Source organism: Crotalus tigris, unplaced genomic scaffold (genome assembly GCF_016545835.1).
Source record: "Crotalus tigris isolate CLP2741 ecotype Arizona unplaced genomic scaffold, ASM1654583v1 scf7180000017722.570129, whole genome shotgun sequence".
Taxonomy (NCBI): domain Eukaryota; kingdom Metazoa; phylum Chordata; class Lepidosauria; order Squamata; family Viperidae; genus Crotalus; species Crotalus tigris.
The window spans coordinates 242,865-267,807 of NW_024096591.1; the positions used below are offsets into that span (position 1 = coordinate 242,865).

Below are 24,943 nucleotides of genomic sequence, written 5' to 3' on the forward strand. Positions count from 1 at the left end.
TGTTTTGGTCTCCAGGCCTTTGATCATCTTAGTTGCTCTTCTCTGAATTTTTTCCAAATAAGAACTTTTTACTCTTTTAAAGCCTCTTTTTTCTTTCTGTCTTTCAGGGACAGGCAGTAATGTGTGCTATATGGAAGAAATGAAGCACATAGAAATTTTAGAAGGAGATGCAGGCAGAATGTGCATCAACACAGAGTGGGGAGGATTTGGTGACAATGGCTGCATTGATAATTTCAGGACAAAATATGATAAAGAGGTGGACTCGGGGTCTCTGAATCCTGGGAAACAAAAGTAAGGGTACATGTTGTGGTGCCACAACCAAGATTATGGGTTTTCTCCGGAACTCAGTCTCTTCTGCTATAGAGCAGGCAATGCAAAATATTAGAAATATAATCTGTCTCCTCCAGCTGGAAGTTTGGAGTTAATGCTCAGATGAGTTTCCGAATATTGGAGTGGAAGAAGGAAAAATACAGTTTTGTTTTTTTATTCAAAGCCATAATAAAGAAAAAAAACAGAAAGATTAAAAGATATATTGTGAGCTAACATCCTTAAAGTGGATATTGTATCAATGCATCTAATGTTTCTTACAGCATTATAAAAATGTAACAGCAATCACAATGGCACCTGCAAGGTCTCACTGATAAAAAGAGTATTGCAGTGGCATCCTGCTTAGTGATGGACAATGTGTTGTGATGTAGCAACAGGCAAAAAGAAGGGGTGGGGTTTGTGTCTTGAGACAACTTGGGTCACTCTGACTATTTTGCCCCCAGTGTGGACATCCCTGAACAAACATGCCGTAATTAAAATCTTTGTCTTATGTAAATGACTACCCTCTCATTTACAGTGTGGAGTACATTGTATTTTGAAATATAATTTTAAAAATTTTCCAAAAATTCATGTTAGAATAAAATAGTACATAATCTCTTGAGTATAGTAATCTGCAACATAGTAATGAATCTTACTGTATTACAGCTTTTCATAATAATTCCATATTGTCTAATGAAAATACAGGTAGTCCTTATGATTACAAATGGGACTGGAATCTCCATTGCTAAGCAAGCTTCAGAGAGTAGTGCCTGATTTTACGACCTTTTTTTGCCATGGTCATTAAGTGACTCAGTGTTATGACATGAATTGCAGTTTTATTAAGTGAATCCTCCATTGATTCTGATTGCCAGAAGCCAGCTGGGAAGGATGACAATGGCAATCCCACGACCTTGGGACACTGATCCCAGGACTGTGGGAATGCTGTGATAATTGTGTGATGACTGGTCATAAGTCACATTTTTCCAAGCTGTTGTAACTTTGAGTGGTCACTAAACAAATGGTTGTAAATCAAGAACCATCTGTGTGTTAAATAACACTAGCAATATTAAAGTATTACTATTAAAATATTAAATATAGCAATAGGTAAGATTAAACGTCCTTGACCAATTCTTTGTTTGAGAAATGTCCTTTGGTTGTTCTGAAATGTTAACAATTCTACACTGGAGAAAACAAGATTAGGGAAAGCTTTATTACACCCGCTACTTGAAAGGCCATTTATGCATAGCAACAATGAACAATCTGCTTGGTGTTATTCAAATCCAGATGTTTTTTCTTTGGTGTTAAATAGATATGAGAAAATGACAAGTGGAATGTATTTGGGTGAAATAGTGAGACAGATCTTGATAGACCTGACAAAGAGAGGACTTCTATTCAGAGGCCAGATTTCAGAATCTCTGAGAAGAAGAGGAATATGTGAAACAAAATACTTGTCTCAGATTGAAAGGTATGATTTGTGTTGCACAAACAGCATTTTCTCTCCATTTCCTGTCTTCTACTTCTCTACCACATAGGAGACAACAAACAGCTGAATGGGATTCATGATTTATTTATATGTTTTTCTTATATAAAAGGTTAAGACTCAGTTATGAGAGCCAGTTTGGTCTTCTCAGACACAAAGAATCAAGACTACACGTTAAGTTTCTTGCTCACGTCTATACACAGAAATCGTCAACTAATGGTCAGCAATAAATTGGCATTAGATAAGAGTTAACAGACTTAACTCTTGTGGAAAAGTAACAACTCCAAGCTGATTCCTCTCTTGACTCCGCCCAAGGCTCTGTCTGTCCTTGGCTTACAGGTCTAATGGTTAAGCTGTTGGAGTAGGAGTAGGAAAACATGAGTTCTAGTCCTGCCTTACATGTAGAAGTCTATGGGGTGATTTTGGATCAGTCACTTTCTTAGCCATAGGAATCCTATTTCCGCAGATGTTCCCTACAAAATTGCATTGACCTGTCCAGGTGGTCACCAGAAGTTGGATCTGACTTGAATAGGGGGAGAAAGGTGATTTCTGATGAATACATGAGCCTTTCCTTGAAGTTTTTTTTTCTCTCTCTCTCATCTATTAAATCATCTATCATCTAATATATTATGAGAGGGAGAGGGAGGGACGGAGGGAGGAAGGGACGGACGGACAGATGGACAGACAGACTGTTTTGCAAAGGAGTTTAAATCTATAGCCTTCCAGGTTTTAGCTTTCTGTGGCTCCTGGGAGCCCTTGTTCAGGAATATCTGGACAAGGAGATGTTTTCTTCTGCTGGTGATGGCAATGTCATCTTAAACGTTTCAAGAATTATTTTGGGTTGTATTTCAGGGTGTTGTGACATAAGGTAAGAGTAGCATGTAATATTCAGACAAAGTGCCTTCTTAAATCATGGAGAACGTCTGTCTATGTCAGGGGTATTCCAACTTGGCCTTTTTATGACATTTATGACAGGCATGCTGGCTGAGGAATTCTGGGAGTTGAAGCCCACAAGTCATAAAAGGGACAAGTTGGAAGACCCCTGGTCTATGTGATTGCTAGGTGTCATAAATAACTTGATGGCACATGATCAATCATTCTAAATCCTGCTTTAAAAGGAACCATAGTCATAGGTGGGAGGAATATAGTGCTAAGGAACCAACATACCAGCAAAATATTTCTTAAAAAGCAGAAATGCAGCTTTCTAGTTCTTTCTAAGAAGTACTGTTTTGAGTAATCTAAAAGGGTCTGTTCTATTTTGGCTGAGCATAGTGATCGTCTTGCCCTGCTGCAAGTGAGAAGAATCCTGCAACAACTCGGGCTGGATGGGACTTGTGATGACAGCATCATTGTGAAAGAAGTGTGTGGTTGTGTTTCAAAAAGAGCTGCCCAGCTCTGTGGAGCAGGATTGGCTGCTGTTGTTGAGAAGATACGTGACAACAGGAAAGTTGAGCGCCTCAAAACTACCATCGGAGTGGATGGTACCTTATACAAGCTCCATCCACAGTGAGTATTTAAGCATCTCTTTGGTTGTTGCCTTTAATTGTACTGGTCTTGAAGAAGACCATCTAATCAGCACCAGCCCTCCAGTTCAAGGAGCAGACACCACAGAGCAGTTTTCTCAGCCTCAAAAACTTTAAGATGTGGGGAATTCAATTCCCAGAATTCCCCAGCCAGTTTGACAGCTGAGGGATTCTGGGAACTGAAGTCCACACATCTTAAAACTGTTGAGGTTGAGAAATACTCCCATAGAGATTCCAGGAATACCACTTTATTATTATAGTATAGTACCAGTATATTATAATATAATAACAGAATCAGACACAACCATCCACTCTCCAAATTCTTTTTCCCCTTCAAATTCAGATTGTTGCACATACATAGATTAATCTTTGTATTGCCATCCGCCTGAAAAAGAGAATTTTTAAATCAATTGTCATGTACTTTTTATGAATGGAAAATTCCATGAATATGTACTCCATCAGAATGCTAAAATGGAAGCCTTCTGTTATGCCAAAGGCGGTGTAAGAATTCTTATTGTTAAAGAAATGCAATATCACTTTCATTGTTAGAAGACTATCATGAATATTTTATAGGTGTTCTGCTTTACTAATGCACCTGAAAATAGTCTTAAGAAATTTTCTAGCATCAGTTAATCAGCTAAATAATTTATTTATAAGCTTTCTTACTATTTTTTGAAGTTTTCAATATTATCCATTGAATATTTATTATATTGTTTATATTTTTACAATAATCTTATTAAAGTTTATAAATGGAAAGATAAAAAATAATACAAAATAAATAAAATATAAAAATTAAAGAAAAAGAAAATTGAAAAAAGAGAAGAGAAAAGAAAAGAAAAAGAAGAAATGTAAAATATGACTCCTTCCTTCCTCTAGACTAGTATAAACAATCTGAATAATTTGACACTTTCTCCAATACTTCAATTAAAAAAAAACTTTTCCCCATATCTCATCCTGTGTAATAATCAAGTTGCAAAAATATATGATTCAGTCCTAATCAGCAAAAGTCTACTGAGAGCTACCAGTAATATTAACGTATATATTTTAATTAAGAAAGGAGGCAAAAGAATTCTCTCTTCACTTATAAACAGATCTTTTTTTATATAAATTTTATTAGTTTTTATAGGGTTAGGAATAAGGTGGGATTGGGCTAGGGTTAGGGTTGGGGTTTTTCCAAATAACATTCTTAATATTTAGCAAACAGCATAATGTCTGGGTTCATATGTTTAACAAGAAATAACAGATAATAGTTAATTATCATAAATAATATATTAATTAATTGCTCAATAGTCTTCTTCTTACTAATATATATTCAAAGTTACATACCAGATTCCTTTCTCTCTAACTCATGTTTCTCGCCACTGATAGAAATTATTGCATGTTCTAAAATACACTGAGTCTTCTTTCTCTTTTATCTTTAAAGTCAATCTGTCCATTTCTGCACACTCTATAATTTTCTTAATTAATACTTCTTCAGTTGGTAAATTTTCATTTTTCCAATGTTGGGCAAATACAATTCTTGCTGCAATTAGTATGTGTAAAATTAAATATATACAATCTTTCTTATAATTTGCTCCTATTATTCTTAACAAAAATAATTCTGGCTTAAAATCTATTTGTTTTTTAGTCATTTTCTCCAACCACAAATGTATTTTTACCCAAAATCTTTTTGCTTTTGTCATGTCCACCAGATATGATAGTAAGTACCTGGTCTTTGTTTGCATTTCCAACATTTGTTTGAACTATTTTTAAACATTTTTGCTAATCTCACTGGTGTCATATGCCATCTGTAAAACATTTTATATAAGTTTTTTTATATATGCCACTGCTTTAGTTAATTTAACATTTCTTTCCCGTAACTTTTGCCAGTCTTCTAATTTTATATTATATCCAAAGTTCTTTGCCCATATTATCATCGTTTCTTTAATTTGTTCTTCCTCCATCTTTAAGTTTAACAGAAATTTATAGAGTTTCTTAATCAGCTTTTCATCTGTTTTTAACAGTATCTGATCAAATTCTGTCTGTTCCTTATAAAATCCCATTATTTTAACATCTTTTTCATATCTCTTTGGAATTTGCAGATATGGCCACCATGACAGATCAATACCTTGTTCTTGTAAGTCTTGTCTGTCTTTCAATTTTCCTTCATTGTCCAAAATATCTTTATAAGTCACAACTTTGTTGTAATTAATTAAATTTGGGTAAGCGAAAGTTTTCATTGTTGAAAGCCATCCAGGTATCTTAATATAAATTTTTGCTTTTATTTTTTCCCATTCTGAAAGAAGTGCATTTCTTATAAAATGGTTTTGAAAGTACCTATGTGTTTTATTCTTCCCATATCACAGAAAGGCATGCCAACCGATTTGTAGGTCATGCCCCTCTAGATATAATATATCTCTAAGCATTATCCATTCTTTAAGCCATGTTAAAATAGTTGCTTGGTAATATAACGTCCAGTCCGGCAGTCCAAATCCTCCACTTTCTTCTGCTTCTTGTAGTATTTTCAGTCTAATTCTAGCTTTTTTTCCTTGCCAGATAAATTTCAATATTGTTGTATTCACTTCATCAAAAAATGCTTTTCCCAGCCTTATAGGAATCATTTGAAATAAAAAGAGTATTTTTGGTAAGATATTCATTTTCACTGTTGCCATCCTCCCTAGCATTGAAAGTTGTAAGTTTTTCCAGATCCAATTTTATTTGTTTTAGCAATCTTAATCTTATAACCTTCTTTTATTGTTACACATCTTGTTAGATAAACTCCCACATATTTGACTTTTTTTAACTATTTGAAGATTTGGGGTTTTTTTGTTAGATGATTTTTTGTTTTTCTGTTAGATTCTTTGTTAGCACTTTAGTCTTTTCTCTGTTTATTTTCAACCCTGCCACTTCTCCAATTTTTTTCTATTTTCTCCATAAGTTTAGTGCTTGTTTCCAATGGATCTTCCAATATGAAAACCAAGTCATCTGCAAATGCTTGTAGTTTATATTTTTCATCTTTTATCTCCAGTCCTTTAATTTCTATATTTTTTTTTTATTAAAAAGTTTTATAAGTTTTACAAAAAGAACAAAACAGTACAAAAACAAAAAGCAACATATACAAAAAAAACCTAAACATTACACAACAAAACCCCCCTTCCCCAACCCCCACCCAAACACCCCCCCTTCCCCCCCCCGAGCTTCCCAGAGCAGAATATAGGCTTAATTAAAAAACAATTAAAAAAATTATATTTGTAAAAAAAAAAGAAAATATAACATTAAAATATATATTTATATATATATAAATAAAGATTATGAAAAGGCTATATGATATTTTTATATCCAGTTTAAACTGTATAAATTTTATCCATTTATCCCAAACAGCAAGAAATTTCTCTTGCGTTTGTTCCTTTAAAAAAGCCGAAATCTTTGCCATTTCCGCCAAATAAGACACTTTAAGAAACCATTCCTGCAATGTAGGCAAAGATTCCTTCTTCCAATATTGTCCTACTAACAGCCTCGCGGCTGTAATCAAATTTAACATCAATATAACCTCCTTTGTATCACAATCAGTAACTATACCCAACAAAAATAATTGCGGAGTAAATTTTATCCTCCTTCTAAAAATTCTCTGGATATTCCACCATATCTTAATCCAAAATGCTTTTATCTCTCTACACGACCACCAAATATGATAAAAAGTAGCATCCATACAACCACATCTCCAACATTTAGGTTGTAGGTCAGGGTACATAAGAAACATTTTTTGTGGATCAAGGTGCCATCTATAAAACATTCTGTAAAAATTCTCCCTTAAGTTCTGTGCTTGTGTAAATTTGACATTTCTCACCCAGATGGTTTCCCAGGTGTCCAATGGAACTGGCTCACCAAAGTTCTGCGCCCATCTGATCATACAATCTTTAATTAGTTCCGTTTCTGAGTCCAATTCAACTAAAACCCCATAAATCCTCTTAATGTGGGTTTGTCTTTGATCCTTCACTTGCTTAATAAAATTTTCATCTTCTCTAAGAAAACCCACCTTACAATCCACCTTCCATCTATCTACTAGTTGCCTATATTGGAACCAAGAGTAAATAATATTCTCTTGTGCTAACTCTTCCTGTGATTTTAACTGCCAGTTTTGTCCATCCCATCTAAGTAGCTGTCTATAAGACACCATATCCATTTTAGCACCTCTTTTTATTCCTTCTATCGCATGCCAAGGTATAGCCCATAATGGTACTTTAAAATCACTTTTATAATATTTTCTCCAAGTCCTAAGTAAAGAAATTCTTAGAATATGAGCTTTAAAGACCCAATCCATTTTTTTATTAAATATTAAATAGGCATGCCACCCAAAAAGTAAATCCCATCCCTCTAGATGGAGTATCTCAGGATTTGTCAAATTTACCCAATCACTAATTAGTGTTAGAACCACCGCATCATAGTATAATTTCAAATTCGGTACCTTGAGTCCACCCCTCTCACGGAAGTCTTGCATAATTTTAAACTTAACCCTTGGCTTTTTCCCTGCCCAAATGAATTTATTAAGGCCTTTCTGCCATTCACTTAGATTAATCTCATTCTTCAAAATCGGTAACATTTGAAACAAAAAGAGAAACTTGGGTAGAATATTCATTTTTATCACTGCAATTCTTCCCATGAGGGATAATTGCAACTTCTCCCAATTCTTCAAGTCTTTCTGTACCCTAACCCACAACCTTTCATAGTTATTTTTAAATAGTTTTGCGTTAGAAACAGATAGCATCACCACCAAATATTTTACCTTATTAACAATTTCAAAACCCGTCAAGTTAACCAAAGTCTGCTTCTCCTGACTAGTCATATTTTTAGGTAAAATTTTAGTCTTATTAACATTAATCTTAAAACCCGAAACCACACCATAATAATGAATCAGTTGTAATAACTTTTCTGCAGAATAAGTAGGTTGCGACAAAGTAACAACCAAGTCATCCGCAAAAGCTCTTAACTTGTATTCTTTTTTGTTAACTTCTATTCCTTTAATTTCCTGCGACTCTCGAATTTTGATCAACAATATTTCCAATGTTAAAACAAACAACAACGGTGATAATGGACATCCCTGCCTAGTACCTTTCTCTATTGTAAAAACCTCTGACAACCCTCCATTAACAATAAGTTGTGCCGTTTGTTTTTGATATATTACCGTAAGAGCTTGTACTATCTTTTCACCAAAATTCATCTCTTCCATTACTCTTAACATAAAATGCCAATTCAGTTGATCAAAAGCTTTTTCAGCATCTAAAAATATCAGCCCTGCGGAAACTTGGTTGTTCTTGTCTAAATATTCTAATAAATTAATAATTTGTCTAACATTATTTTTCATGTACTTTCCAGATATAAACCCAGATTGATCTTTATGCACAAGATAATGCACAACCCTCATGAGCCTATTTACTAAAATTTTTACAAATATCTTATAATCCACATTTAAAAGAGATATAGGCCTATAATTCTTTGGTAAAGTAAGATCTTGATCCTCTTTTGGAATCAATGATATAAAAGCACTACGCCATGAAGGAGGAATCTCTAGACCCTGTAAAATAGCATTAAAAAGATCACCTAATGGCTGAGTCATCTCCTCCATTAAGGCTTTATAATAAACAGCTGTTAACCCATCCGTACCCGGTGCTTTCCCTAGTTTCAATTGTTGAATTGCTAACACAATTTCCTCCTTAGTAATTAAGCCATTAATTTCCTGTTTCTGATCCTCTGTCAGTTTGGGAAAACTAGCCTCATTTAAATATTTATTTATATCTAAAATTTGAACATTGGTAGATTTATATAATTTTTGATAATAGTCCAAAAAAGATTTCTTAATCAATTCCTTCTGAGAAACTAATTTACCCTGATAATTTATTTTATCTATTATTCTCTGTCTCTGTTTCTTTCTTAGCTGGTAAGCCAACCATCTCCCTGGATTATTAGCATTACAAAATGTATTTTGTTTCATAAACAATAAGTTGGTTGCAGCTTGATCTGCTAACAACATATTAAATTGTGTCCTTAATAACTTTACAGATTCTTTAATACTTTCATCAGAAGGATTTAAGATCAAAGACTTTTCTTTTAATTTAATTTCATCTTCCAATTCTTTACGTTTCTGAGTCTGCTTTCGCTTATGACAGTTATTCATTTTTATCAAGATGCCACGCATAAATGCTTTGCCTGCATCCCATACCATTGACATTGAAGTCCCCTTATACATATTTAAAGCAAAATAGTCCTTTAAACACTCCTTTAACTTTTGAACATTCTTTTCTTGTCTAAATAGATTCTCATTCACTCTCCAGGATCTTCTCTCCTCTTTTTCTTGAATCAGCTCCATCCAGACTGGACTATGATCCGTCAGCGACCTAGGAAAAATCTTTACATTCTTTACTCTATTATATAAGTCTGTTGTAATAAAAAAAAGTCAATTCTTGAGAAGGATTGGTGTCTATCTGAGAAAAAGGTGAAATCTCTCTCCTCTTGATTACATTCCCGCCAATAGTCCCTTAGTTCCCAGTCCTCATTCATGTCAAAAAAAGCTTTAGGTAATTTTGCTTGTTTAAAAAAAGGAGAAGAACCTTTCTTATCCCTTTGTATATCTAAGACACCATTCCAATCACCCATTAATACCACGGATCTATAGTCCAGCAAAGTTATTTTTTGATGTAACAACCTATAAAATTGTTCCTGTTGCTGATTTGGTGCATAGAGTCCCACTATAAGTACTTTCTTACCATACAAGCCAAGTTCAATCATCACATATCTTCCTTGGGGATCTGATTCTACCAGACAAGCTGGCAAATTTTGCTTCACATAGATAACAACTCCCCCCTTTTTGCCAGGAGCAGAAGATACAAAATGGGATCCCAAACGAGCATTAACTAAATATTTCTGATCCTTAAGTAAAATATGAGTCTCCTGTAAACAAATAACATCATTGTTATGTTGCTTCAAATAGTAAAAAAAAATTTTCCTTTTCTGAGGAGAATTCAATCCATTAACATTCCAGGTCAGAAACTTTGCCATCTCCCTTGGCCAGGAGCCCGGAGAAGACACCTTTGAGATCTGCCATTGCTGCATGTGTTGCATAACTCTTGGGTCTTGCTCCTCCCACCGGCGATGCACTTTCAGAAGAAGCTTCTTTGGCCTCTTTCTTACGTTGCTCCTTCTCTTTACGTCTATAAGCTGCGCGGGTCATCCTCTGCTCTTTAACCTCCGTTTGACGTTGCCATTCAGCTTGCAGCATCCCAGCGGAGACCAAACCTAATGCCTCAGGTTGCTGCTCCGACTCTTTGCCACTCAAGGATTTCTGAACAGGTGGAGCTGAGCCTGCACCCAGGACCGTGTTGTAAAACTCTCTGGCTTTGTCAACCGTATTCAATCTATAACGTGTCCCCGCATGGCTCAGAACAATACCCATCGGGATTTCCCATCTGAATGGCATCAATCTGGTTTTAAGCTCATTAGCTAGAAAAGAAAAATCTTTCCTGTTTCTTAAAATCTTTGATGGGATTTCCTTTAAGATAATAATATCTTGAGTAGCAATCTGGAATCTCTTATTATAAAAAGTTTGTACAATTTCATTACGCAGAGACTTCTTTGTAAAATAAATCACCACATCTTTGGGCAAATTCTTCTGCTTCGCAATCCAAGAATTGACTCTATAAATTTTTTCCACTTCTCTGCGTAATTCTCCTTTATCCATATTCAGAGCAACAGCTAAGTCAGTAAGCACCATCTCCATCAAATCTTGATTCATATCTTCCTTGAGGCCTCTAATCCTCAAGGCATACTCCATCTGTCTGTACTGAAACATAAGAATATCTTCTTGCGAAGTCTCCACCTTCCTTTCCACATCTTGAATTTTATCATCAAAAGAGTCAACTTTATCTTCCACTTCCTCCAGTCTTGCATCCAGCTTCACCACCACCGTAGCCAAGCCTGATACTGCTGCAACTATATCTTGTCGCAAGATGGTATTATTAGCTTCTAATAAGCCCTTTATCCCACTTATCTCTTCTTTAATGTCAGATTTAATATCAGATTTAATCTGTATAACAAATTGCTTCATTTCATCTCTCATTTGAGACATCGCATCCCCCATTATACCTTTAACCTCTTGTGCTGACAGGCCTAGCAGAGGAGGGGAGGGTGGTGGCTGAGCCGGTGGTACATGTTTAATTTGTTGTTGTGGTTGTGTAGTAAGAGTTGTAGGGGAAGAAACCACCTTGGTTGTTGTCGAAGGCAGCTGTCTCTTTGAAGCCATTTTATATGACACCGTTCTCACTTCCCTTCTCCCCAAGAAAGGGGGAGGAGGAAAAGATTTTTCTTTTCAAAAAAACAGCACCAACATAGCTCTTAAAAAATCCAAAAAGGAAAAAAAGAAAAGAGTCAAAGGAAAAATCCAATACCAAAAGCAGAAATATCAAAAGCAAAATCATTAAAATCCAGTCCTTTAAAAGTAAAAAAAAACCAAAGAAGGAAAAAAAAACTCCGACACTTTCAAAACGCCATCTTAATTCCTCTCTCTGTACCAAAAAAAAGAACAAAGGAGAAATAACCAAAACTAACCAAAACTAACTAAAAATAAATAAATAAATAAAACCCTAAACTATATAAAAAAAATCCTTCAATCCGCTCTGTCCGTTTAAAAGTTACTCACCAAGACGTTATATTCACGGAGATAGAGGCGGCGGTTTCTTTTGCTTCAAAGGAAGCAAAAACAGCTGGGAGGCGGAGATCAGCAGGAGCTCCGAGGGAACACTCCTTTCACCCCCTCTAGGAATAAATCCAGAGGGGGTTCAGGGGTTCTACCTCTACTCCTGCGTTCTCTATCCCTTCCCTTTGCCCGGGAAGGGAATTGCGAACCGCGGGCCAGCTGATACGCGCTGTGCTCCGCGATTCTGACACCTTCCCAGCTGGACGGCTAAAAATTAGCCGCCATCGCCGTCGCCCCGTACCGAAAGCTCCCCAATTTCTATATCTTGTCTGATGTTTCTAGTCAATACTTCCAGTGTTAGTATAAATAATAATGGAGATAGTGGGCATCCTTGTCTTGTGCCTTTTTTAATGTTAAAGTTTTCTGTGAAATCTCCATTTACAATTATTTTGGCTGTTTGTTTACAATAAATTGTTTTAATTACATTTATAAAGTTTTCTCCAAAGTCCATTTCCGCAAGTTGCTGAAACATGAATTCTCAGTTTACATTGTCAAACATTTTCTGTGCATCAAGGAATATTAAAGCCATCTGTTTCCCTGGATGAATTTCATAGTACTCTAACACATCAAGAATCATTCTTAAATTATTTTTTTATCTGTCTTTTAGATAGAAAACCATTTTGGTCTATATGTATAAATTCGATCAAAAATTTCTTTAGTCCTTCTGCTATTATTGAGGTGAAAATTTTATAGTCTACATTTAATAGCGATATTGGTCTGTAGTTTTTTATTTGTGTTAGGTCAGAGTCTTCTTTGGGTATTAAAGTAATGTTGGCTTCAGTCCATGTATTTGGTATTTTAGGCTCCAGGAGTATTTCATTACATAGGTCTTTCAAAGTAGGACTTAATACATCTTGTAATGATTTATAAAGTTCTGCAGGTAATCCATCTGGACCTGGAGTCTTATCAATTTTTTGCCTTTTTATAGCCTCTATAATCTCCATCACTGATATTTTTCCATTTAGTATATTTCAAATATTCTGTGAGATTTTTGGTAAATCTGCTTTTTTTTAAATACTGCTGTATTTTTTCTTTTGGAATTTCCTCTGCTTTGTAAAGTATCTCATAATAACCTTTGATAATTTTTTTAATTGTATCATTTTGAAACTGTAATTCACCTTTTGTATCTTGTAGCTTGTCTATCAGTTTTTTCTCTTTTTCTTTTTTCAATCTACATGCTAACCATCTCCCCGGCTTGTTGGCATTTTCAAAGAAGTTCTATTTAGCCCTTTTAAATCTGTTGAGCCATCATTTCCGTCTCGACTAAATTTAATTTATGTTTTATTATCTCCATTTGTTTCTTAAGTATTTTCTTTTGTGGATCTATTTGTAATTCTGATTCTAACTTTCTGAATTCTTCCTTCAACTTTGTTGTTGTTTCTTTTCTTTATTTTTTTTAACAGTATAGGTTATAGCCAGCCCCCTGAAATATCCTTTAGCCGTATCCCACACATTTTGAAGCAATGTTTCTTCTTTCTTGTTTATTTTGAAGAAAAAATCCATTTCACTTGTCGCTAGTTGTATAAATTATTTTTCTTTCAGTATAGATTTATTCAAGGACCATCTTAATTTTTTGTTAATTCTACTTATAAACAGATCTTTAAAGCCTTGTCATTCAGTCCTGGTCCAAAGGAAATACCATCAACAGCTGTGAGAAACTACAACATGTATATTTTAATCCTGAACAAATAGACCCACTTTATAAATAAATAAAAAGTTGGTCTTTAGTCCTATCCAATAGTGTCTCACAAATTGATTTGTAATCATTTTCTCTTTGTCTCCTTTCAGGAATAGCTTAGTAATTCCTTTCTGCCTCCTTTCAGAAAAAGTTTCATTGATTTTACACATCCCTTTTGTAAATCCCAAAAAAAAAAAGATTTTCAAAGTCACTCTGTTGTTTTATTATTTTTTTGATCTGTTGAAGGAAAAGTCTTCATCATGGTTCAGTCCAAGCCAGGGATAAGCAACATGGTGACTGCTTTAGAAAGAAGGTTGCAGTTTATTGAACCCAGACAGAAAGATGGCTCTGGCAGAAGAGAGAGGAAAAAAAAGGGCTGAGCACATGTGGGGAGTGGGTTTTTATACCCTCTGGAACCTTTTGTTTGGAGTTGCTTCCTGTGGCAAGAACTTTGACCTGAGTCTGAGTGTGCGCTTTGGTATCTGTGTGTTAATCCTATTATGTCCTGTCTTAGAGTTTGGTGGGGTATGTAGATTTTAGGTGTCTTTGTCTTCTTGATCTTCTAGCTGGGGCCTCCAGCTGCATTTCTACAGAGCTGGTTTCTGCTTGGGGGAGGGAGACTTGGGGCTATTAAGAAAAACTGGGCATGCTTTTCTGCCTCTTTAAGATCCTTTGAGGAAATATATTTTTCTGCCCTTTTAATATTTCCTTCTCTGGGTGGCTGACTTCCCACAGATCCCTTTATTAAGACATCAGTTTGTTTCATTTGTAAATCCATTTTGGCATGGTTTTCCATATCCATATCACTTTTATACTCTTAGCATTTTAAAATCCATTTTCAGGTCCACAGCATCTTTTTCCATATCACTTTTGCACCCCAGCATTTTTAAAAAATTCAAATCCACATTTAAATCTGTTTTATCCAATAAATTCTGTTGTTAATCTATATCCTTGTTTTAGTATCAAACAATCTTGTAAACAACTTCTGAGTATATTGTCCCAAATAGCCTTAATTTCTTCTACAGTCAAATAGTGTTGTTCCATTGCATTTATGGGTCTGTTCTCTTTTAAGAATTTTTTTTGTTCTTTCTGGTTCCCTCCAGCCAGTCTTCCAATCAACAAAGCTTTAGAGCAGAACAGAACAGAACAGAGCTGGAAGGGAACTTGGGGGTCTTCTAGTCCAGCCCCCTGCTCAAGCAGGACAACCTATACTATCTCAGACAAGTGTTTGTCTAGCCTCTTCTTAAAAATCTCCAGTGATGGAGCGCCCATGATTTCTGGAGGCAAGCTGTTCCACTGCTTGATTGTCCTCACTGTCAGGAAGTTTTTCCTCAATTCCAGGTTGCTTCTCTCTTTGATCAGTTTCCAACCATTGTTTCTTGTCCTGCCCTCTGATGCTTTGGTGAATAACGTGACCCCTTTTCTTTGTGGCAGCCCCTCAAATACTGGAATACTACTATCATGCCTCCTCTATTTCTTCTTTTCTTTAGACTAGCCAAACCCAAGTCCTGCTGTTGTTCTTCATATGTTTTAGTCTCCAGGCCTTTGATCATCTTAGTTGCTCTTCTCTGATTTTTTTCCAAACTCTCAACATCTTTTTTGTGATATGGTGACCAAAATTGGCTGCAGTATTCCAGGTGTGGTCTTACTAGAGTTTTATAAAGCGGTACTAACACCTCTCGTGATCTTGATTCTATGCCTCTGTTTATACAACCCACGATTGTATTAGCTTTTTTGACTGCTGCTGCACACTGCTGGCTCATAAGTGATCGTCCACTAGGACTCCAAGGTCCCTCTCACAGTTACTGTTTTTAAGCCAGGTCTTGCCCAATCTGTAATTGTACCTTTGATTTTTCCTGCCTAAATGTAAAACTTTTCTTGTCTCCACATTGAAACTCATTTTGTTGGATAGGGCCCATTGTTCAAGTTTGTCAATATCTTTTTGGATCCTGAGTTTGTCTTTTGGGATGTTGGCTACTCCTGCCAGTTTGGTGTCATCTGCAAATTTGATAGGTTCCCCTTCAATTCCCTCATCTAAGTCATTGATGAAGATACTGAAGAGTACTGGGGCTAAGATGGAACCTTGTGGTATCTCACAGCTTACTTCTCTCCATGTGGATGTAGTGCCATTGAGGACTACTCATTGAGTTTGGTTTGCCAGCCAGCTACAGATCCATCTGGTGGTGATGTTGTCTCTGCCACCTTTTTCTAGTTTACCAAGGAGTAGGTCAGGGATATCAAACTCACCACATCACTTGATGTGCCGTGACGTATCGTGACTTTTTCCCCATTGCCGGAGCTGGGGTGGGCGCAGTTTTGGCATGATGCATCCAGCCTATGGACCAGCAGTTTGACACCCCTGGAGTAGGCTATGGTCTACTTTATCAAATGCCTTACTGAAGTCTAAGTATACTAACTACATCCACAGTATTTCGCTGGTCTATTAGTTTAGTCACTTTGTCAAAGAATGAAATAAGATTGGTTTGGCATGATTTGTTTTTAACAAACCTGTGCTGGCTACTAATTATAATTTTGTTTGCTTCTAGTTATTCGCAGGTCTGTTTTTTGATTATCTTTTCTAGGATCTTCCCAGGTATTGATGTTAAACTGATTGGTCTGTAGTTTCTTGGGTCCGTTTTTTTCCCTTTCTTTAAGATGAGAACCATATCAGACCTTTTCCAATCCTCAGGTACTTCCCCTGTGCTCCAGAATTTTTGAAAGATGTGGTGCAATGGTTCTGAGATAACATCTGCCAGCTCCTTCAGAACTCTTGGATGTAATCTGTCAGGCCCTGGTGATTTATATTTGTCAAGGTCAGAAAGGTGTTCTCTTACCATTTTCTTGCTTATTTTATTTTTTGTTTTTAATTTATTTTTTGTGATGGTTTTTTGGGTATGTTGGGCTATAGTTTCTTTTTGTGTGAAGACTGATGTAAAGTATGAGTTAAGTAGCTTTGCTTTCTCCCTATTGCCTGTTACTTCCTTGCCATCTTCTCTCTTTAGTGGACCTACAGTTTCCTTGACTTTTTTCTTGTTGTTAATATGTTGGAAGAAACTTTTTTTTTATTATCCATGATTTCTGTTGCAAGTCTTTGTTCTGAGCCTTTGCTTTCCTGACTTCATCTTTACATATTCTGGCTGTCTGCTGATAATTGGCCTTTGTTATATGCCCCTCTTTCCATTTTTTGCATTTGTCCTTTTTGTCTTTCAGTTTGTCACAGAGATCTTTGTGCAGCCAAAGATCTTGAATTTCTTGTTTTGCTTTCCCAGTGAAAGAAAGAATACTTACAATTCAATGACTTCATATATTATTTTACACATTTTTAAACACCCCACAGGAAATATTCTTTCTAGTCCATGTAGCCTCTGAACTTTCCAAAATCCCTACTGCCTTCCCTGCTGGGAGATTCTTTATAGAGCCAAACAGGGGTGATCCTTGTCTTCTCCTTAGTCCAGAGAGGAATTCCAAGAAGCTGGTCCATTCATTTGTTGGCTCCACAAAAAATAGAGCCATGATCAGTCATTGCTGCTCTGGAAGTCTATTACAATATAATTTTAAATGTACTTTGGTAGATACAGCATTGTATTCTGTAGTCCAATATTAGAGATGTGACTTCATATTGGACCTTTTTAGGATGTTCTCTCAATCTTAGGAGCAAGGAGAGTCAACTAACTTGCCAACAAGAAATATTCACAACATGGAGGCATTAACCGACTGAGGGCAATTGGTATAGCCTCAGGCAAATCTGTCTTGAGTTACAGATGGGATGTTAAGTAGGATAGTTCTTCCAGGGAGAGTTAAAGTTTAATATTTATTATGTACCCTATGACCTCATAAACCTATTATGCAAATTGGACCGGGATGTCTCCAATGAGTATATCTCTCTATGGCATATCATTTGGCCATTGAGACATCATTAGAAGAGGCTTTATATTATTTCAGCGATGGCTGAGGGACACCAAGAGATACTTTAACTATGAGAGAGGCAACACTGCATAGAAGAATTGCTGGGAAAATGCTGATTTGAGTACCCGGATATGGAAGCAAATAATGCATATTTAAAAGAGCTTTTATATTCTTTTCTATAGTCTTATAATCTCCAAAGCAAAACCAAAAGGGATGTGTAGTTTGCAAATGTATTAGTCGGGGTATGTATGGCGAATGTCACTAATGCCAGAGATAACTCTTCCCAAAGTAAGTGCATTCTTCTGCATTTTCTTTTTTTTAAAAGAAACATTTTATTGATTTTTTTCATACATTCAATAATACTTGTTCAACAAACATGTTGTCTGAGTTTTTGTTAGAGAATTTTAATTTCTCTATTGGTAAAAAATAAATCAGAAACTCTCACAGTTGACTGCATTTAGCTGATTCAAATAACTTTATATTTATATAAAAATATTTACAATACCATTCTTTACATCAACATAGCTTAATGAAGACTTCTTACAGAGACAGACCAGAGACAAAACTGAGACTGGAAATCCAGCTCCTAACTCAATACTCTTTTGTGCAGACTCAGTAGCACTTTTTTCACATTGGCTGACTGAGTTAACACATGACTCTTCCTGTTCATGAATATTCCAACACTCCTCCCTTCATGACAGGAAGAGACATCAGACCTATTGACTTAGCACATTCTTTAATCGTGAAAAACTTTGTGCCACTAACCTGGCCTTATACTGTATATCATTATTTGGCAATACCTTTTTCTTATATATCCACTTACAACCCACAGCTTTGGTTCCCTATGGCAAAGTCACTGATTTAAATACTTCATGGTCTCCCATGGATTTCATCTCTTTATCCATGGCCTCCTTCCATCTTTCTTGTTCAGCTTTTGGTAATGCCAATACCTCTTTATAACTTCTTGGCTCATACCACACATTGCAAACCTTTACCTTGATGGCAGAATACCTGTCAGGTGGAATTCCTTTATTACATCACTCTGACCTACATGGTATTAACTGCTCCTGTGTCTCAAGTCTTTCTGGTTTCATGTCTTGTTCAGCCTCTCCTCCCTGAACATTGACATCTTCTATAATATCTTTTTTATCATTAGATGAGTTATTGTCATTAAATAGATCACCGTCATTAAGTGAGACGTACCCAGAATTTGCATTAATTCTGTCCCAATTTTGTTCTGCAAAATTAGCAGACCTTGAAATTATAATTCTTTTACTTCCATCGCTAAAGCGATATCCTTTTGACCCTGGCTCATAGCCCACAAACCTGAGCTTTCTTACCTTTTGCTGTCCCTTAATTGAACAAATTATAAAATAATTAACAATAATATATGTATAGAAAAACATAAATACCAAAAGAAAAATGCTTTAAAGAAAAAAGAATAAGAAAAAAAGAAGAAAGAAAAAGATAAAAGAAAATATAATAAAAATAAAAAATAAAAATAAAAAAGAATAAAGTCTATAAAATATTTTAAATTTTAAATATAAGTTATTAAAAAACTAAATAATATTTTTATATCCAACTTATATTGTATAAAATCTATCCATTTTTTCCATACCACAAAATACTTCTCTTGCGATTGATCCTTCAAAAAAGCCGAAATCTTTGCCATTTCCGCCAAATAAGAAACTTTAAAAAACCACTCTTGCAAAGTAGGCAAAGATTCCTTCTTCCAACATTGTCCTAGGATCCTAGATATTCTGAGCCCATTTAATCATACAGTCTTTAACCAATTCTGTTTCAGAGTCTAATTCTATCAAAGCATTGTAAATTCTTTTTATATGGGCCTGACTCTGGTCTTTAATCTGAATAACCAGATTTCCATCTTCTAGTGTTATTCCTTCTTTTTTATCTACAGTCCACCTGTCCACTATTTGTAAATATTGAAACCATGACTGTAGAATATTTTCTTGCCTTAATACATCTAGAGATTTTAAATGCCAATCCGAACCTGACCAAGTTAATAATTCTTTATACGAAATTTTATCAAAATTCATCCCCTTAGAAATCCCTTCAACTGCATGTCTAGGAATCCCCCAGATAGGTATTTTATAGTTTAACCTATAATAATACTTTTTCCAAACTCGAAGTAAGGCACTCCTCAAAATATGTGATTTGAAAGCCCGGTCCACTTTCTTATTAAAAATTAAATATGCATGCCAATCATACATTAAATCCTACCCTTCAAGAACAAGAATATCCATATTTGTTAAATTAAGCCAATCACTTATCCAAGTTAAGGCGGCTGAATCATAATATAATTTCAAGTTAGATGCTTTATGTCCTCCTCTTTCTCGGGCATCTTGCAAAATCTTAAACTTAACCCTTGGTTTTTTCCCAGCCCAAATGAATTTATTGATACCCTTCTGCCATTCCTCCAAATTTATATCTTTTTTTAAAATAGGTATCATCTGAAACAAGAAAAGAAACTTTGGTAGAACATTCATTTTTACAGCTGAAATTCTCCCCAACAATGACAATTGCAGTTTTTTCCAGTCATTTAAATCCTTTTGCACTTTTGCTCATAATAATTCATAATTATTTTTATACAGTTTTCTATTTGAGGCAGTTAAATATACTCCCAGATATTTAACCTTTTTCACCATCTGAAAACCTGTGGCTTTAACCAAACTTTCCTTGTCATTGGCTAATATATTCTTAGATAATATCTTAGTCTTATGGTTATTGACTTTAAAAACAGAAACTTTTCCATACTGTATTATAAGTTCTAATAGACAATCAACCGCTCTAATCGGTTGTTCCAAAATCAAAACAAAATCATCTGCAAAAGCCCGTAATTTATACTCATTTTTTCCTATCTTTATGCCCTTGATTACCGTTGATTCTCGAATCTGGATCAACAAAATCTCCAATGTCAAAATAAATAACAATGGAGATAATGGGCATCCTTGTCTTGTCCCTTTTTCAATATTAAAAGTCTCAGTCAATCCCCCATTAACAACAATTTGAGCAGATTGTTGCTGATATATAGCTTTAAGTGCATGTAAAAAATTATCCCCAAAATTCATTTTCTCTACCAGTGAGAATAAGAATTGCCAATCTAATTGATCAAAGGCTTTTTCAGCATCCAAAAATATAAAAGCCACAGGAATCTGATTGTTCTTATCCAAATACTCAATTAAGTTAATAATTTGTCTAACATTATATTTCATGTATCGCCCTGTTATGAATCCTGACTGATCACTGTGAATCAAATCCTTCATAACCTACATTAATCTATTTGCCAAAATTTTTGTAAAAATCTTGTAATCTACATTTAATAATGATATCGGCCTATAATTCTTAGGCTCTGTAAGATCTTGATCCTCCTTCGGAATCAATGATATAAACGCTCTTTTCCAAGAAGGAGGAACTTGTGCTCCCAGAAAGATACTATTAAAAAGCTCCTTTAATGGCTCCAACATTTCTTCATATAAATTTTTATAATACGTCGACGTCAATCCATCTGTTCCTGGAGACTTTCCCACCTTTAACTGCTTGATAGCTAAGCCAATTTCCTCCACAGTAATTAAACAATTCATCCCATTTTGCTGTTCCTCAGAAAGTTTAGGAAAATGTACTGATTGTAAATATTTATCTATATCCATTCCCTTTATATTATCACTTGAGTATAGTTTTGTGTAAAAATCTAAAAAAAACTCTTTTTAATCAAATTTTGCTGAAAAACTTCAGTACCTTTATATTTTACTTTCTCTATAATTCTAGCCTTCTGTTTCTTTCGTAACTGATAAGCTAACCACCTCCCAGGCTTATTCGCATTACAAAAAGTATTATGTCTCATATAACGCAAATTGGTAGCCACCTCATCTGCCATCAACATATTAAATTGTTCCCTAAGCATCTTTATAGAAACCTTTAAGTTATTATCAGTTGGATTAAAAGCAAGCGCTTCTTCTTTTATTTTAATCTCATCTTCTATTTCTCTACGTCTTTGTATCCTTTTATCCCTAGAAACTTTATTTAAATGAATTAAAATTCCCCTCATATACGCCTTACTGGCGTCCCAGACCATGGGCATCGATGTACCCTTATTCATATTTAAAGCAAAAAACTCCTTTAAATACTCTTTACATTTTTGTACAAACTCTCCCCGGGTAAACAAATTCTCATTCAGTCTCCAAGGCCTTCTGTTCCCATCTTCCAAGTATAGCTCCATCCACACAGGACTATGGTCTGAAAGGGTCCTGGGAAAGATTTTTACCTTTCTCACCCTAGAAAGAAAATCACTAGTAATCAAAAAGAAGTCAATCCTTGAAAAAATTCTGCCTTGTTCTTATACTTTCTAAACACAGGCAATTTCTTCCAGCTTTAAATTACAATGCAGTCCTTAGTAAGCTCTGGGCCCATAACCTGTTAGAGAATTTTAATTTCTCTATTGGTGAAAAATAAATCAGAAGCTCTCACAGTTGACTGCATTTAGCTGATTCAAATAACTTTATATTTATATAAAAATATTTACAATACCATTCTTCTTTACATCAACATAGCTTAATGAAGACTTCTTACAGAGACAGACCAGAGACAAAACTGAGACTGGAAATCCAGCTCCTAACTCAATACTCTTTTGTGCAGACTCAGTAGCACTTTCTTCACATTGGCTGACTGAGTTACCACATGACTCTTCCTGTTCATGAATATTCCAACAGTTTTACATTCACTAATACAAATTTAATTCCTAATCCTTTATTCTTTTCTCTAGCCATTGATAAAATAAGTCCCAAGTTTAATAATATTCTGTTTCTTCTTTTTCTTTCAACCTCATAGTAAGTCTGTCCATCTCCGCACATTCTAGATTTTTTAAATTATTTCTTCATCTGATGGTATTTCTTCATTTTTCCAATACTGTGCGAATATAATTCTTGCTGCTGTTATTACATGTAAAATCAAATATATGCTTTGTTTATCAGTCTTTTCTGGCATTATACCTAATAGAAAAAGTTCAGGTTTAAAATCTACATGTTTTCCCAAAATCTTTTCTAGCTAAGTATGTATTTTCTTCCAATACCTCTTTACTTTAGCACATGTCCCCCAAACATGGTAATAAGTACCTGACTTGTCTATCTGACATGTTTTAAAACATTTTTGCTAATCTTGCTGGTGGCAAGTGCCATCTATAAAACATTTTAACATTCTTCTGCATTTTCATTGTATCGGGGAACAGGAAACATTTTTAGCTGTGGGGAGCCCTTCTTCTCTCTGCCTGGCCTGTAATGTTGTAATTTTAACAAAAAGGAGGTTTATTTACTGGAAATACATGAGGAATGTATATTTGAGTAGCTACATACAACCTTGTAGAAGATCAGAAAGGAACAAGGAGAGGGAGATGGACATTGTGATTAATAATCTTCTAAACAAGGACTGGCAGAGCAATAGGTAAAAAGGAGAAGGTTGAAGGGAATCCTCAGTGGAGAAGGAGCTTAGAAGCAGGCCATTTAAAGTCACATCTTCAACATTTTTAAATCCTTTGCTCTTATGAAGAACAAGCAGGGAGGCCTCACTTAATGACTGCCCTGTTTAGCAACTGTTTAAAGACACAAGGGCACTGACAAAGTAACATTATGACTAGTCCATGTGCTTACAACCATTGCAGCATCCCTGTGGTCATGTGTTCGAGATTCTGGTGCTAGGCAACCAGTGGGTGACCATATGATCACCATATCTGAGCTTCACAGCCAACTTCTGACAAGCAGAGTCAGTGGAAAAGAAATCTCAAATCGTGGTCATGTGATGTCTCACTTAATGACTGTGGGTGATTCACTTAACCACTGTGAGAGTGTGAGAGGATCTCTTACTTAACTACTATGTCCCTTAGCAACAGAATTACCAGCCCCAAATGTAGTCATTAAGTGACAATTGCCTGTATATTTTATAATTGATGTGAGAGCAAAAGTTACCCTCTTAACTTGGGCACACAAGGTAAAATTTTGCCCTCGCTGGATTGGGAGCATTACAAGATATTTAGAGTGTCCTGTGCACTCTGTGTTCCCCTCTCTCCAGTCTTTGCAATGTAAACAATTACATTTGCAATTGGACTGTGCAAAACATCGTATATGTCAAAATTTGCTTGTGTTTAGCTTTTCTAGGATTTTGCAAGAAACAGTGGAGGAGCTGGCACCACAATGTGATGTAACTTTTATGCTGTCTGAAGACGGAAGTGGGAAAGGAGCAGCCTTAATTACAGCGGTGGCCAAGCAGATGCACCAAGTTGTTAAAAATTAAATTGATCTAACAGACCTGGGTGGGCAAGAAGGATCAACTATAAAAGTTCCTACACACACAGTTGTGGCATGATCAATCCAAAAGGGTCCATTTCTGCAGTTGATGACCAGAAAGAATACAGGATACCGTCTGTCATGTCAAAACTGATGGAGATTTTGCCTTATTTGGACTCTGTTGTCCTAAGTTGCCTGATACACAACACCACACTTAATATTTTTTCATTGTGCCTAACACAATTCAAAATATTAAATGACCAGGTTCCATATATTTGTTTTAAAGAAATCTGCTTCTTTTGAGTGTATTTATACAATCCCTGCTCTATGTCCTAATTTAGTAATTTCTGGTTAATGTTAAAATATCCTTTGTATTGCATAAATACTTATTGGAGAGTAAGTATAATATACCATAGCTATATGTCAAGAGCTGGTGCTGTTTATCTAGTGCAGTATTTTTTTTTTCATAGTATATGAAGGTTGGAAGGTACCTCAGAAATCATCTAGTCAATCCTACTACCCTGTGGAGGAACAAGTACCATGTGTGTTCTAGCTAAGGGGGGAGGGGTGTTGTGTCCTGAGCCTGCAAATGCAGGCTAGGGACATTGCAAGGTTCCCGGGCAATTGCAAAAGCTGCCTGGGACCAGACTGAGTGGTGCCGACCAAACGTGCATGCGCAAGGCGTGAAAAGTGCATAGTAATGTTGCCATCTTGTCTGGGGAATGGGGACGTATAAAAGGAGGCCTGCGTGCCTTTGCTCGTTGTTGGAGTTTGAAATAAGCACAATAAAGAGCTGTTCCAGAAACATGTGTATTCTTCATTCGCCATCGCTTCCAGGACTTAACAGTTGCCATCTCCGGGGCATGGCACGTGTGCCCACAGAGAGGGCTACGAGTGCCACCTCTGGCACACGTGCCATAGGTTCACCACCACTGGTCTAGTCTAATGAAGAGAAGGATGAGGGGTGACATGATAGCAGTCTTCCAATATCTCAGGGGTTGCCACAAAGAAGAGGGAGTCAAGCTGTTCTCC

At 35.6% G+C, this 24,943-nt stretch overlaps 1 protein-coding gene across 5 annotated transcripts in view; it reads left to right on the forward strand.

The window, feature by feature from the left end:
- The window catches only part of HKDC1 (hexokinase domain containing 1), a 78,834-nt gene extending 54,243 nt beyond the window's left edge, over positions 1-24,591 (forward strand). For 4 of the 5 annotated variants that reach the window (XM_039338869.1, XM_039338873.1, XM_039338872.1 and 1 more), the window contains exons 15-18: positions 108-291; positions 1,616-1,771; positions 3,059-3,292; positions 23,774-24,591. In XM_039338869.1, coding sequence (XP_039194803.1) covers positions 108-291; positions 1,616-1,771; positions 3,059-3,292; positions 23,774-23,918 — 719 coding nt within the window. In that variant the 3' untranslated portion in view covers positions 23,919-24,591. Of the gene's footprint in view, positions 1-107; positions 292-1,615; positions 1,772-3,058; positions 3,293-5,390; positions 5,426-23,773 lie in introns of all 5 variants that reach the window. The other variant, XM_039338870.1, reaches the window with a different exon arrangement.
- The last annotated feature ends 352 nt before the right edge of the window (positions 24,592-24,943 follow it).